Here is a 15,909-nt window from a genome sequence, read left to right as displayed (position 1 = left end):
TTAGTGCCACGAACTAACATCACAGGCTTTTCTTGAAAAGAAACTTGACCTAGAGGAAGGGTAGAGCAGTGTAGTCAGAACTCAAAGGGTAAGCTGAACTAGTGTCAGACTCTGCAAATCTGGGGTGGGAGACAACCAATAAATAATTAAAGTACTAAGTAACTACTAACAAAAAATTAGGATAGCTAATATTGAGAGATTGTGTTGATTATTGTTTTGATTAATAATGAATGAATGAATGAATGAATTCTTTTGCTGCAACTTCATACAGACTTGATGAGGTCACTATAAACATGCCTAGTAAGAACCTTGATTCAGCACATTATCAGATACAGATGGAAATTTAGAAAGGTTAATTGGTAGTTAATGCTTTGTACACAATTTTTAAAAATCAAACAATTTCTGCGGAATGAGATCCGCTTCAAGATTTCATCTTGCTGATGAAGTCTAGGACCACTGCAAAAAGATCAAAAAATAAAATAAGATCTCTCCTACTACATTCCAAGAAGTTTGAAAGAAGAAAAATTGCACTTTCAAGCTCATAATGACTTTGTAATGAGGTTTAATGGTTCGGAGAAAAAAAAACCCAAGGATGGAATGAAATATTAGATATTCATATAGGTTTTTGGTTTTGAACTTCCTTATATGTTAAAGGAAAACACACAGGGCTAAAAAGTATACAGAGAGGACAACACTGAGCACATCACAAGTCTACTAAACACACCTGCCATGGAAAACTGGTTTTCGGTTTTGTTTTTGTTTTGTTTTTTTAAACAAGTGGGAGGTCCAGGCTTTGTAGAAATGGGAGAAATTTAGGAAGAAGGGATATTAATACTCGCAAACATACATGATGGTAACAGCCGTGGAAAAAGGAGTGTTAAATGATTAGACTGAAATCCTCACGTACAAACCTTAGAAAGGCACGTATTCCCCAAGGGTATCTCAATACAAAATTAGGAGTATCACATTTAACCATACAAAGTTCCAAAGTGACTTTACAACTTTAACATTAAGTGCAAAAATTGGCAGTAGATTAGTGTCTTTGAAGGGAGGAATGAGCAATAAGTAAAAAAGCAAAAAATACCACCTAACCAATATGGTAAGTACAAAACAAGCCCCCGGGAGACAAAAGATGGAGGAAGGGACTGTCTCATGAAATTGGTAACAGTGGGAGGCTGAAGGTCTGCATTTCAGTCTTTACCCTGCCATTTCTCTGTGTGATACTGGACAAGCCTTGTACCCTTTCCACCATTCAGTGTCCTTATCTATAAAATGGGGACAATATCTCACTGGTGGTTGTAGGTATCAAAAAGGTACATATAAATTAAATATTTTCCAAGGCTATGCAATTTATGGTTATTTTCTCATCATCAGGAAGAGATCTGGCCTAATAGAGACAGCTGGTTAGGATGGAGAAAAGTTAGAGTGTCAGATTATTTTTCTCCGTGCTGAGTTTATAGTGTTTGAGCCTCAAACAGATTGAGATTTTTTCAACCTTCTCTATGGATTCTGGGAGGAATGATCGATTTTCCTTCCCCTATGAGGGTATAAACTTTTCTTAACTTCTGTAGACCTTAAACAAAAGAATGGACATGTCACAGAAATTTTTAAAAAATGTGCCAAAAGGCAGAGTTGCTCTAAGTGTTCTCAATTTGGGAAGTAGTATATTATTCGTAGAACGACTGAATTACCATTGTTTTCTCAATCGGCCTCTTGATAAAGGCAAGACCAAGTATTCGGAGAGCACAATTTGATCTCTAAAGCCTTGATGATGTACTAGGTACTTTTCAAAAATCTCATCCCTTGTTTATTACCATAGGATATCACGTCTTTTAGAAACTACTATCTGTGTTACTACATTAGTTTGCAACTGTTTCTACTGCTCTTAGAATTCAGTCTCAAGGATGAAAAAACAGTTTTTATGTTAAGAGGGTCTTTAACGTGTGATGTTTTCAAGGGAATAGAGTAAAAACTGCAGATCTCTCAATATTTGGAAAGCAACTGGCAGAGCCCCCTGGCCAAGAGGAGACTCAGCCAGTCACAGCCCCCCACCGCCCCGATAACTGCTGATTTTCCCGTGCACCCACTGGTGCAGCCATAAAGCCACAGTATGTCCAAGACAGAAACGCCACAGGGAGACTACACATCTATGATTCATTCATTTACACAACGATTGCAAACACTGGGTCCACCAGAATTTTCTTCAAAATGAAAGACATGGAACAAAACAAATCCAAAAAATGTAACTGAAATGCTTCTTGCCCCTCCATGTCTAATATGTTAATAACTGCACATCCTCATGGAGAGAAAAAAATAAGGAAAGCTTGGTCTATGAGTTTTAAAATAAAAGGATGCATAATGATGGAAATGAAATAATCTACTCATTAAACAATCTATAAAAGGAAAAAATGCACAAAAAAACTATCACTGTCAAGACTATGCACAAAGCTAAAGACAAATGAAGGAGCAAGTAAAGAAAAGGCAGATCATTTGTAATAATTACCACGCTCATGTGTGATGACTGAGGAAGGGAGGAAAGTACATTTACAGTTGAAAGAAAAGGAAATGGGAAAAAAAAAGAAGTTGAAATGTTGGTTTTGTCTTGCTGTTTGTAAGGAAGTAAAATAGAAAAAGTGTTAATCAGTTTGGGCAATTATTTGTGTGTTGAAAAAAAATAAACCAATCAAATCAATTTCATATTGAGAGATGTGACTAATTCTCACATCAGAATGGTCATTCCCACCAAGTGATTTCTGATTTAGGACTCAGGAATGTTATTCCAATCCGTATCTGGCTGACAAAGGACAGGAGACCCAGTAAACTAAGCCTGCCGGGGGCCACTGTTTCCGCGTGGGAGCCGATACGAACAATGATGAAGAGTGATTAATGGGACTGCCTCTGGAATATTAAGTAATAACTGTAGGGAAAAATGAAATTGATTTCTAATTCCAAGACAGGGAAGTCAGACTTTGGAGAGAGAATTCATTCATCTTCAGGCACTTTACAGCTAAAGGAAAATGCCCAGGGCTTCCTGGAGACCCTAGAGGCAGGCAGGTAATGGGCTCTGAGATTTGTAAGAACTCTGAGTTCTCGAGATGGTGCCCTCAGGCTGGGTGTTATATAACTGTTGACACAACCCTTAATAATGAAGAGATTTGGCTGGATATTCATTTCGGAAAATTTAAGTAAGTTTAGAGGGCTGCTGGCAATTTTTCTTAAAGTTAACTAACACAATTAGGTAGCTGTAGGACTGATAGTTGAAGACTGAATCCATACATTCATATGTCAAGCAGAAAACAAAGCGGCATTAGTAGTAGCAGCATTACAATATACATAAATGAAAAATTTTAAAGAATAGTAAGAAACATGCAGCTAATTCTTTTACCTATTATAAGAATAAAAATATACAGAAATAATTAGAGAGATTAGTTAATTTGAAAATATTTCAGGAAGGTAAGCAGACTGCAAATGGCAGATGGGAGAAAATTTATTTTTTGAAACAAGATTAGTTTTATCGAAGATCCAAATGTTCCAAAACTAATACATGGATAAGATGACCACTCCAAACAAGACCAAGCAAACGAAAACAGATAAACACACAAGGCCTTACTGAAACTAAATCAACTTAAAAAAGTCAAACACAAAAGAATAAAAGCAAATCAAGACAAAAAAAATACTGAAGATTATTTTTCTTAATAAATACTGAAATGCAAGTGCAGCAATAGTTATTTCTGCTTTAAATGTGTTAAATTTTCTAGTTTATACACATATCTATTAGAGAAAAACTCTAAGATTATGTGAGCCATTCTATTGGTGCACATGTAAATTAAGTGATCGTTAAACATTAAAAATGACTTAATTTTTTTCATCAAATTTGGACTTGCAAAGACATATGGATGTATGAGATATCTGTGCTAAAAGGGAGGAGACAGTCAGAATAATGGTTAATGGAAGGGTCTCTCAAACCATCCCTATTTTAAGGAGACAGAGAAGCTGAGATTGGCAATTTGCCAGATTAGCCATAAGAAGTCAAATATTCTCTGATGTGGTTCATCCATCTGCTTTATAATTTTACAGATAATTCTCCAATAACGGACCTTGATCTACTACCCAACTAGGGGAACAGCAACTTACAGTAGGTCGGGAACAAAAAGGTGTTAATGGCCAACAGGGAAGGTTGAGTTTTGGGTGTGACCTGAGTGAGTGTGTAATTATGAACTTTTAAATGAACCACAGAAGCATTTGGGCCATTTAAAAATAACCTTGTATCTCTCTGTACTCAAAAGGTAATTGGTAACTGACTCATTTCAGGAAAGGGGGGGCAGGTGAAACTTTTAATTTAAGTGATCAATACCTGATCCTTCTTCGGTCACCATTCCAAGTCCTTCAGCTTTGTTTTGTCTCTCAAATGCATTTAGGTCGAGGACACTACAATAACAGGGAGAAAGACACTGAGAGGACTAATAGAAAACCTTCTATCTTCAGGAGAGCAAGTATCTACAAATCATGTATCATGAAACGCAAACCAAATATTAACATATGGTGAAGACATGCCCCAATTCAATGTCTACCAAACATACTTTCCTAGTGGCAGCCCAGTTCCTCCCCAGGGTCTGCACTGAAATGATCCATGTGAAAGGCAAACATAAGGCATTAATGGGTTTGAACTTCGGGTGTACATTACAAAGTTAACAGGCACACTGGAATATAATTATAATAATCATGTTTTTCCAGCTAGAATAGCTTATTACATTAAGTATCTGTCAGATTCTTTTGTCAAATGCTGTCTGAATGATTTTAAATACTGTAAAAAATAGAAAATGATTATCATAAATCAGTCGGTTAAGGATCATTTATTTAGGGAAAATGAGAAATGGTCTACAAGCTCCCAAATAAAACTCATCAGACTCTTCCTTTTCCTCTTTTAAAATTCATACACTGCTCATTTTCAAGTATGCAGAATACACATTAATTCCCTAAGGTCCCTATTTAATCACAGGGAAGACTATTATAAGACATCATTAACACTGAGTAAGTTAATAATTAAGACATTACTAACAGCTAACAATAAGACAGAAAATAAGACATCCTCTATTGTCCCACTTTAGTGTGTACTTAATCATTAAAAAATATTCTCTGTATCATTAGTGTCAGCAAAGTAAAACAAAAACTTTGAAAGATACAATCCACCGAGTAGAACCAAAACAAGGTAGGTGTGTGCTTACCTACATGACAGCATCAGGCCAGCCAGACTCTGAAAGAAGCCCACATCCTTTTTCTCCTTGAGGTAGTCAAGCATTTTCTACAGTAAATATATAAACCACAGGGCCACTGAACACAAATCTTATTCTATGTTAAATAAGAAACAACAAAAACATGCTCTCTATGCTGGAATAAAGACGTAAAACACTCAGTGCATACAAATATGACCACAACTTTAACAAGAAATAGAGATGAGCGTGTCAAGGCACGATGGCTGTAGATTTCAATGTCAATAAAAGGGTTGGCTTGGAGCAAGGAGCGTAAACATCATAAGCACCATGACTGTCCAGGGAAAAATAACACTCATAACTCTCTTCTAGTCACTCTTTAAGTATGTGAAGATTCAGATTTTTAGTTCAAGCTTACTAGGAAGAAGGGCCACCCAGATGCGAGTCCTAGATTTCCACACAAAAGTGAGGTCCTTAAACCCGGGTAATGTTGGCAACCGTATGCTAATGTCATGGACAGAAATTTAGTTTCCATCATCATGGTCTCTAAACTCAAGGAATGGTAGTAATCGTTTGACAATTACATTTTTCTTCTCTGTTGTCAGAATGATGTCCAGATTCTGTGGTTAAAAATTTGATTAAACACAAAAGTAAAAAATGCAAAAGCAGGGCATAGCTCTACCTTCTTAGCTTGTTATTACATATCACAGTGAAACAGCTGCCTTGAATGTGGATGACATGTGTCGGAAGTTTCAAACGAGAAGCACATACAAGATGATAAAATGACAGCAGACACACCAAAGGTTTGAAGAAAAGAAAGATACTGCTTTTCTCCAAATCTTGAATGGAGGTGAATAATTCCTATTATCAGTGCTGTCTAAAATAGGGCTGAGCTAAAACAGTCAGCATTTTGGTAGTAATTTCGTTTCTAGAAATTTGAGCGAAAGGTAATATAAGGTACTAAATATGTAGAAGTTGTATATATATGCACACACAAATGTACACACACACACAATGTACATATACAAACACATGCAACACATATCAACACATATATACATATACAAATAAATACACATCTCACATGTATATACACATACACACAAATATGTACACACCACGATACACACAGACACCTGGCCATTTTGAGGGGAGTGTGGTAAGTTCCTGGTCTAATAAAACATGAAGCACTTATTAATCACGGGAAGTTTAAAACAAGGAATATGGCTCAGAGTTAAAGGGAGTTGGTAGGATATGTATCTGAAGGTTTACAGAAAAAAGAAAAGCCTGTAAGACAAGTTCCTGTATTACATGATCTCTCATGGCTCCATTTAGCTCCAAGGATTTCTGAATCTATCTGCTACCTAATTTAGGACTTTTGAAGTAAACCATAAAGGGAAATTATTTTGTGCTAAATATTATAGAGAGTAGGTAGGCTTTCTTCAGTTTTCCTTTCTTTTAATTTGAGTCATGTAGTCATTTGCTATGGAAATCAAAAAAGGACATCTGTAAATTGGGTGGAGAAAAAAGACATTATTTTCGCTTAGTTCTAACAGAAACTTAGCATTCCTTTTGACTACTTATAGAAGCAACAAACACAAACTCTGATATTGTCACCAGTAGAAATTTCAGAGATCTTCATATCACATCATAGTCATTGTTGAAGTGACTTAAAAATACTTAGGCTAATCATTTCTTCTCAATAATTAGACCAAGTACTAGATCTTTCATTTAACAAGTTCATAAAGGAACACAAAATTACTTTATCAAAAACCTATTTATAATATATGAATAACAACATTTGACTAGGTGTGGTTTCTTTCGTAAACCTGTGTGATTTCCCTTTGCAATTTAAAAACATGATACCAAGAGGAGTCCAGATGCTTCACTAAACCATCAAAGGTATTAAAAAGCAAAAGTTAGGCACCCTGGCTTAGATTAGACATATGTACCCCTCCAGTCTGCAAATGTTACAATTTTATTTACAGAAAAAGAGGCACGCAATTTAAGAAAAATGTAAAGATGAGTTTTTCAGCTATTCTCGGTTGCTAACTTAACCTAGTCCAAATTTTCACCAACCCAAAGGCAACCTTCAAAAATTCTGTTTTTCTTAGAATCAAAGATCTTCTAGGAACATACTCAGGGCTTTGTCCACTGTCGTGTTTCTGGGGCTCACAGCAACCTGAAGTCAAATATTCCAAGGTTTTCACTAGCCTTCCTTTCCTCCCCTCAGGGTAGCCCTTTCCCTGCTTCGCCAAAACTTACCAAGACACAACAATTATTAACTGCATGTTCATAAACTGTTCTCTCTCATACAGAAGGCAATACAGAAAAATATGAGAGAGATGTTGCCAAACTCGGCTCCTGAGCTAAGAACATTTACTTTTCTCCACTATTAAAGCAAACCATTTTATGCTTAGTCACATGAAATGCAAATTTCACAGGATGACACATCTGATAGGACTTCAGATTCCTCAAGAGTGTTAGTGCCCCATATGGCAGCGTGTGACCTAGATGTTTGAGCCCTGGGGCAAGATGGCCACCACATAAAGTCTTTTTTTTTTTTTTTTACACAGAAAATGAAAAATTTTCCAACTGATAGTTCTTCCAGGAGGACTGAAACAGGGACTAAAACAAAGGGATGGCAATATGGTCCATCTGTACGAAGACTACATTACGGGGACGGCTTAAAGTCATTACCTGCTGCACTGTGGAGTTCCCCCCATTTAAGATAGCAATTCCAAGTTTCAAAGTCGCAGCTACCATTGGTCCCGTATCCCCTGAAAAATATAAAAAATAGCATTCCTTATATCATTTCACCTGTATATTAACTACCTCTGTCTCAAAAGGCATACTTTTAGAATGATCACTCCCCTGCAAATCTGCATAATGATGGAGGACAGACTGACTGACTTACCAAAAAACATTTCAAGAGTAATAATGTATATTTTGCCATCAATGTTCTTACTAAATTCTATGTAATGTATCTAGGAATTGAAACAAAATGAGAACATTAAGAAAAAAAAAAAGAAGAAGAAGAGGGGTGGGTGCCTGGGTGGCTCAGCTAGTTAAAAATCCAACTCTTGGTTTCAGCTCAGATCATGATCTCAGGGTTGTGAGATGGGACTCCATGCTTGGTACAAGAGTCTGCTTCAGATTCTGTCTCTCCTTTTCCCTCTGCCCCTCCCTCTCGCTTGTGAGTGTACTCTTTAATAAAATCTTCTAAAAAATTTTTTTAAAAAAAAGCAACAATTGATTCTGCAGTCAAATGCTCTGCCCCTGAGCTATACCCCCTCAACAACTGATTCTGAAATACTGACATCTGAAGCTATAAAGATTCAAAACTAATCATGCATATTAATATAATACTTGAGTAAGAGCTACCGAAGATTTCAAGAAAATTTCTCTCCCTCTCCACTCAATATTACATTTAAATAACTTTTATCATTTTTATTTCAGCACCTTTATCTTACAATGTTTATAGTATTGCTTTATTAGGATGACTCGTCACAATTTTAAGTCATTCAAATAATAATGACAAAATTTTGTCTATTTATTTATTTATTTTAGTAATTTCTACACCCAACATGGGGCTCGAACTCATGACCCTGAGATCAAGAGTTGCATGCTCTTCTGACTGAGCTCGACAGGCATCCCACTAATGACAAAATTTTAAATCTAATGAGTTACACTATATATCATTGAATATATTTTATTTTTACATTATTCACCTCTACTTATCTTAGAATATAGAAAAAATAGAAATAGAAACAATAATAGAGATAAAAATATCTTAGAAATCTGGGAGAGGGGTGCTTAATAACAGAATGTATAACTGTCATTTCTCCACCCCATTGCAAATTATAGGAAAAGTATTTCACAAAGAAGATATTGCTAATGTAAGAAAAATGATCTTGGCTGGCACTGAAAAATACAATAGTATTTTAATCGTTAAAAAGGGATCACTTAAAAAGTCTAAACTTTTACATCAAGGGTCTGAAAATTATGGACTACAGGGTCAAGTCCAGCCTGTCATACATTTTTGTAAATAAAGTTTTATTGGAACTCAGCCACACAGTTTGTTTACATATTGTCTGTAGCGGCTCCCCTGCTACCATGGCAGCATTGAAGGGTTGTGACAGAGACCCACAGCCAGCAAAGCCAAAAACATTTACTATCTGGCCTCTCACAGAAAACGTTCGCCCATCCCTGATTTATATGGTTTGTTAGGCTTGGGTCAAGATATAATTTCCAAACCTTAAAGAACAGAAATAAATCTTTGAAGGGGGAAAAAAAAAACAATGTTAGACTGGGTTAACAAGAGCCTGCATTTCCAAAGTTACCTGACCTCGTGATGAACAAGAAATTCAGGGACTAACTAAATCAGCAGAATTTAAATCAGGGTGCTCCCAGGGAATAAAGAAGTCTGAGGAGAGCAGCAAGCCTCACCTTTGCTGGCGCTGATGGTCTGCAGCACCATCTCAGCTGCCCCGCGGTCGTGGAGCCTGGCTTGTTGGTAGAGTAGCTTTTGCTTTTCCATTTCTTTTTCCTGAACACAAATCCCAACCGTTTATGTTGTGGCTATCATTAAGCACGGCAGCTTTCTATAAACCATATTTTTAGTCATCTCTTCATGTATGGGCTCTATGACAACATTATGGACCATTTCAACACCAACAATGTTATTCAACAGATGTTAACAATATTCAACTCTTGGTTTTTGCCCTTTATATTTTTCTTGATATGCTTTTGGTACTGGCTTATCAGGATGGATTTTCTCAATTGTAATTGTTTGATTAGTCCAAAGCCTGTATCACAGTTTCGAAGTACTGTATTTTGTCATTGAAACTTGCACTTTCTGAATTATACGTTTGTGCATGAGTTTGTTATGTTTCAATCATCTCCCATGCCATGGCCATAACTTGATACTGCTCAGCAAATGGCTTGAGTTGCAAGGTATCACTAAATGACAGAAAAACATTCACGGAGACGTGTTGGAGTTTAAGCAAAATTGAAAGCTGATATGAATCAAAAGGTAGGCTTCAACGAAGTAGTGGACTCATGACACAGATCTCCCCAGTCACCCCCCAAGAATAAAAGAAGCAATGTGCCTTTATATTTTGTATTCTCAGGTGGTAACAAACAATACTGCATGGGGCTGCCAGTGCAAATGGCTGGGGTTTGTTCTTTTCCACTTAAACTACCACTGAAAACATAAAGAAGAAAATAAAAATAAAATATAAAGGCACAGCAAGTTCAAGACTGGTAGGATCATTCACTTGAGCTATCCAGTTCACTGGAAAATTGAGACGGAACTAAGCAGTACAAGTTGCAAAATGAAAGTTGCATAGAGCCCTAGGACAGCGAGTCCATCAAATGGCGTGGTAGAGAAGCTTAGTCAATGGGACATGAAACAGTCAATTAGTATCATGTCCATAAACACAACGGCCAAAACATATATGACCTAAGAGCAGGAAGAGCGGCAGCAGAAGGAGCCAAAGGGACAGCTTTGCTGCCATAAACTTTCCATCCAAAGTACGGAAAATAGACACAGGAAGATGGAAGAGGTTTAAAAAATGAAGGCTTGCTAGTTACAGAATATGAAAAAGAAAGTAAACTAAAAGGGGGAGGGGGGAAGAAATGGGCTCAAACAAATGAAAAAAGAAACCTTCAAATCAAAAGCAACCAACACAGACATTTATGCTGTTACCAGAGAGTTCTCGCCGAGGCTGGCAAATTTGTTTCTTAAATCTTTGATAATATCGTGCTGCGAAAACAAAATTGATCAGGGTTTTTTTTCACACTATAGTTAGAGCTCCTGTGGTTAAAGTTTTATTTTTTTTTTTCTTAAATTACGTGACAGGTCTAAATGGAAGCAGAGAAAAGAAAAAAAAAAGGCAGCTTTGCTTTGTGGTAGCCATGCTAACATCTAAAAGGTTTGCCTTCATGTTTAAACCTCTTCCTGCAGCGTCAAGAACAAAACGAAAACAAAACCACACGGACACACAAAACCATACTGTCATTACAACACAGTTTCAGAAAAACTGAAAGAAGACCCTTTCGCCTGCTCTTCAGGTGTGCTTTCGAACTGGTCAGCAACATTTGATCCCTCCTTTTAGACCCAACAATCTTTCACTTTCCTGCCGTGGCCAGAGCTACATACAAACTCGGCACTTCCGCTTCGTAACCAAATTCCTCTCGTGGAAAACGTTTTCAGGAAGACAGAGATTAAAAAAAATATATATATATTAGCTAAGGAACCGCCCTCTCATTTTCATCAACTAAAGAGGCAAGGGAGTTGGAAAGATTGATTCCTCTTTTGACCCAATAGAACATATGAAGATAGTCCTTGGGAAACCCAGAGAAGAAGACAGATGGCAGCATGCCATGTACTCGTGAGGAAAAAAACAAACAGACCACAAACCCTTTGCTGTTTGTGCTTCAAAAGTAGGTGGGCCAGCTCAGAGATCTGCTAGAACAACTTGTACAGGACATTCTAGACCCCACTATCCTCTTCGGTAACTGAAATCATGCCTGATGGATGAATGTCAGGAGGATGGAGAGATACAGGGTATCAAATTGTCTCCTTTAAAAAATAAACTCCCTGGGCAAAGATCACCCTCATTTTTCTCACACAGCATCTGAATTTCAATAATAATAAATACTTCAGGGGAGATGATAAGATTCATCTGAAAAAAAATATTGAGCTAAAAAAGATAACTGATCTAGAAGCAGGATACCCATACTTCATAAAGAGGGATCAGGTTGACCTCTCAGTTGAATTTCTTCTTTGTCATACTGAGTTGGAAGCTTTCTCCTCAGAAGATATTTAATATTATTTTTTTCCAGTATTTTGTCCTTGGAGAAGTGCTTCTGGGCATACAATTCAATCTCGCTATTGGAGATTTTATCACATTGTAATAAAATAAAACCTTGAAACCTAAACCAGAAAGTTTACAGACAATAAAATGATGGATTATGTGGAAAGAAAGAAAATTCTTTAATTTCCAATTTACTGCAGATTAGCTTTTCTAAGAAAACTGGAGAGAGATATTTTTAAAGTATTTTACCCGGGGGAAATAGCACTTTGGAAGGATCTTTTTAAAGCATTTTAAAGCAGGGTTTCTGCCCCATCCCAGATTCTACCTAAAGTGCCAAAGGGTCTTAAATAAACATTATACCTCTACTTGAAGTTCAGTCTTTCAATGATTCTAAGGTTACAAAAAAGGTTGGGGTGGGGGAAGGAGTTCCACAATTTCAATTTTCTCTTAGGCAAAAAGTTCTGATCACCAAGAACAACCAGGAAAGATCAGCTGTTTTCCTTTTAACACTGTTATAAGTCTTTTCGAGGTCAGTGGTGGTAATAAATCAGACCTAGGATCAAATTCCAGACATTGAATAGGAGGTATTCACATCATGATTGCTTTTAGTATGACTGAAGTTAGTAATCAAATTGCTAATATTCTTTAATTTTTTTCCCCAGGGTGCCTCACGTTTAGCATTGGATAGGGGGAGGGGCGGCAAGGGAGTAGAAGACCTGAAGAAAAAAAAAATCAGTTCTTCAACAATTTGTTTTGTATGAGGAAAAATACTGAAATAAAAAAAAAATACAATTGTCCATCCTTGATGGAGAAAATAGTTTATCCCTACAATGGAGATGAATGATATTTTAAACAAGAGCAGCATTTTTGACAGCAAAACTTGTACCCTGTTTCTTATGGACCCTCCTCAGTGACATGGGCGTTTGGGGCAGCTGGTGCCTCACAGCTCACTCTGTGCCCAACACCACATGAGCCCAGTGGGCTTGCTGTTTTCCCTTGAGTTTCCAAGCCTTCAGCAACTGCTGAAAAGGTTTTCATAATGTTTTCCTCTTCTGCTGCGTGTGGAAGCTACCTGTAAGTGAACAGAAATCTCCAGCAACCGAACTCTTTTTAAAAATACTTTCCATAATTTCTCAGTAAGTCAATTTTAAATATCCTTCTGATTTGGCATCTTAAATGTAGTCATTACCTACAAGGTAATGTTGAGTCTCGACATTGTAAGAAAAAAAATGGAAATGTAGGAGATTTGATTGGATAGCTAGGAAGACAAAAGCGAATGGCAGTGAAATGGTACTAATAATTTGGTCAGACTAAGGGAAAACAAAAATATAGATAAGAGTCATATTGTCCATTTCAATTAATTTTGTTCGGTATTCTAGTTTCTGATATTGTAGATTGGCCACATTCATAAAGAACTGACTAGGAGTGCTAGGAAAACTCTTAAGATTAAACTTTGTTTAAAAATGGATGGTCCCTCAAATTCATAAATTTTTTTAAAGATTAAATGAATGTATACAGAGTTTTCTGCAAGTAAGTCACCATGAGGACAGGGTCTTCAGAGGTTTTGTTTGCTTGTTTTAACCACAAGTATATATCCAGTAAAGTTCCCTGCACAAAATTGGTATCCAAGAAAACTTGATAAATGAATAACAGAACTAAATAATGTGATATCATGTAGTATGTACAATTAATCTGAAATTACAAATGTTATCTTTTCATTTGAAGAGCTACAAAGCTACTAAAGTGAGAAACATCTAGTTTGTTTTTGGTACATGGTCAGAGTCAAGAATTATACACATGTGAACAAAAGTTCTCAAATTATTCACTTTTAAAGCTCAATTAGTTTACTGTCTGTATCTTGATTACCCATTGTCTTTGTTGCTGAATACTGAATAGTATAATCTCCCAGAGTTCTATTTTTCAATAGGATAGGCATAGTTTCTAGTGCTCATTCTTTAACAACAACAACAACAATCCACAAAAAAAACAAGAAAGAGAAAGAAAGAAAGAGAGAGAGAGAAGGAGGGAGGGAGGGAAGGAAGGAAATGCATTTTTACCCAAAGCAAACTTTGGTTCAGTCCCGAAGTTTAACTAATAGACAATCAGGGAGGACAAAAATTCTAAAGCAGAAAAGTACAGTCCAGTTAATGTGTTGGAGGCTCTGAAGTTTGATGTACTGTGTAGTGTGACTTTGGCTTATTTATTCATCATTTATACTTCCACGCTTGTTAACATATTGTTTCCCTTGGATTCACCATATTTAGACTAATTAGCACTATGCCAAAACAATAAAACCTAGCTGCGTTCAAACGATTTTCTATTGCAGGGTCCTGTTGACAAAACTTATACTACATCACGAAAAGCTTCGCAAACAAGCTATAAAGTAGGAGAGGGAAAATGAGCAACCATCAAATCTGAAGGTATCAAATTAGCAAAGTTACACCAAGTTATCATCGGAGGGAATGGGGTTTATTCTGAGCACAAAGGTGATTTAGAACAGCTTTCATTTACCTATTTGTTTAAGTCTTAAAAGCACTAAACACTGCCTTGAATACAGAAAGAAAATGCTAGTAGCATAGCCTGACAAAAGAATAAGAACAATAAGGTTGATGACCTCTACTAATATGAAGGTATGGTTGGATCAGGAAGGTGCCAAAATGTTGGAATAATTTACGGGAAAAAGAGCAGTTAGAGTAAGTTTTACCATAGAGCGGATCATGACAAGTCATTATGTGGATTTTGAGTTCTCTCAGTACTAGCTGTTTCAGTGTTTATAATTTTAAGTTTTCACACACGATTACTGGTCCTACCCCAGAGCAACCCTTGAGAAACAGCTGCGTGAGCTCTTTAAGTACTCGATACAGTCTCCAATTCCTGCCAATTCCCGGCTTGGCTCAGAGAGGGATTTTTCTGGAGACTGTCTTATGGGAACACAGGGTTTTCATTCTTCTAGATTCCTAGTACTTATCCTCTGCTCAGCCATCCTCAGATGTCACCTGGACATCTGGACTTTATTGTATAAATTCTCAATTATTACCTCTACTGAATTGCGGCAGGTTATAGGACATGTCCTCCTCACAGAGATCCTCAGGAATTTCTGTTTCTCCCAAACAAGAAGACTGTGTTTATTTCACTGATAGAGTAAACTGAAATTTATGTGACTTGATGCTCACTCCTAGAAAGCTTGGGATCGATAGTGCTGACAAATTCCCACTAATTAGCAAGAGTCTAAGGCATTGGTTTCATTCTTGGAAGGCTCCAGTTGGTGTCCCCGAACCCCTCTCATCCCTCAACCTTTTTTCCTTCTATATCTTACTGTATCATGTATAATTGTGTAATACTTTAAACACCAAACTACGAAAAGGTAGAGATACATATATACGTACAGAAGCTACGCTAGTGTCTACAAAGCATTTTTATTGTGACTCTACTAGTGTAAATTGTGAGTGGGTTAGCATAAGTACAGTCATCTTAGCTTGGGCAGCCATCTCAGGCCCAAGGGCTGAACTTTCCCCTACTTTACTTTAGCTCCAGGGATCCCCACCCTGCTTTAGTTCCAGGGACCCCACCCTGCTTTAGTTCCAAGAAAGTACCCCACCCTGCAACACCCAGGCTACAGCTAATCAGCTTAAACCACCAGGGCGGGTAGGCGGTTGAGCCACGGGGACCAGATGTTAGAAAAGAGCTTATCTTACTAAACCACCAGGGGGGCACAAGCCAAAAGTATGTACGGTCTCTGAAGTGATGGAAAATTACTGTGAGTTGGATGTTTTAAAAAATGCTATATAGGGACGCTGGGTGGCTCAGTTGGTTAAGCAGCTGCCTTCGGCTCAGGTCATGATCCCAGCGTCCTGGGATCGAGTCCCACATCCGGCTCC

General features: G+C 37.1%; 1 protein-coding gene across 1 annotated transcript in view; it reads right to left on the bottom strand.

Annotated features, from left to right (window-relative positions):
* Positions 1-15,909, bottom strand: part of LOC111144745 (ryanodine receptor 2) — a 549,385-nt gene that overhangs the window by 69,612 nt on the left and 463,864 nt on the right. Inside the window, 4 exon segments of the mRNA XM_022499183.1 lie at positions 4,355-4,428; positions 5,226-5,302; positions 7,911-7,990; positions 9,660-9,759. Of these exon segments, the coding sequence (XP_022354891.1) occupies positions 4,355-4,428; positions 5,226-5,302; positions 7,911-7,990; positions 9,660-9,759 (331 nt within the window).

Source organism: Enhydra lutris, unplaced genomic scaffold (assembly GCF_002288905.1).
Source record: "Enhydra lutris kenyoni isolate GAN:26980312 unplaced genomic scaffold, ASM228890v2 scaffoldscaffold12, whole genome shotgun sequence".
NCBI lineage: Eukaryota > Metazoa > Chordata > Mammalia > Carnivora > Mustelidae > Enhydra > Enhydra lutris.
This window is presented reverse-complemented; position numbering and strand designations above follow the sequence as displayed.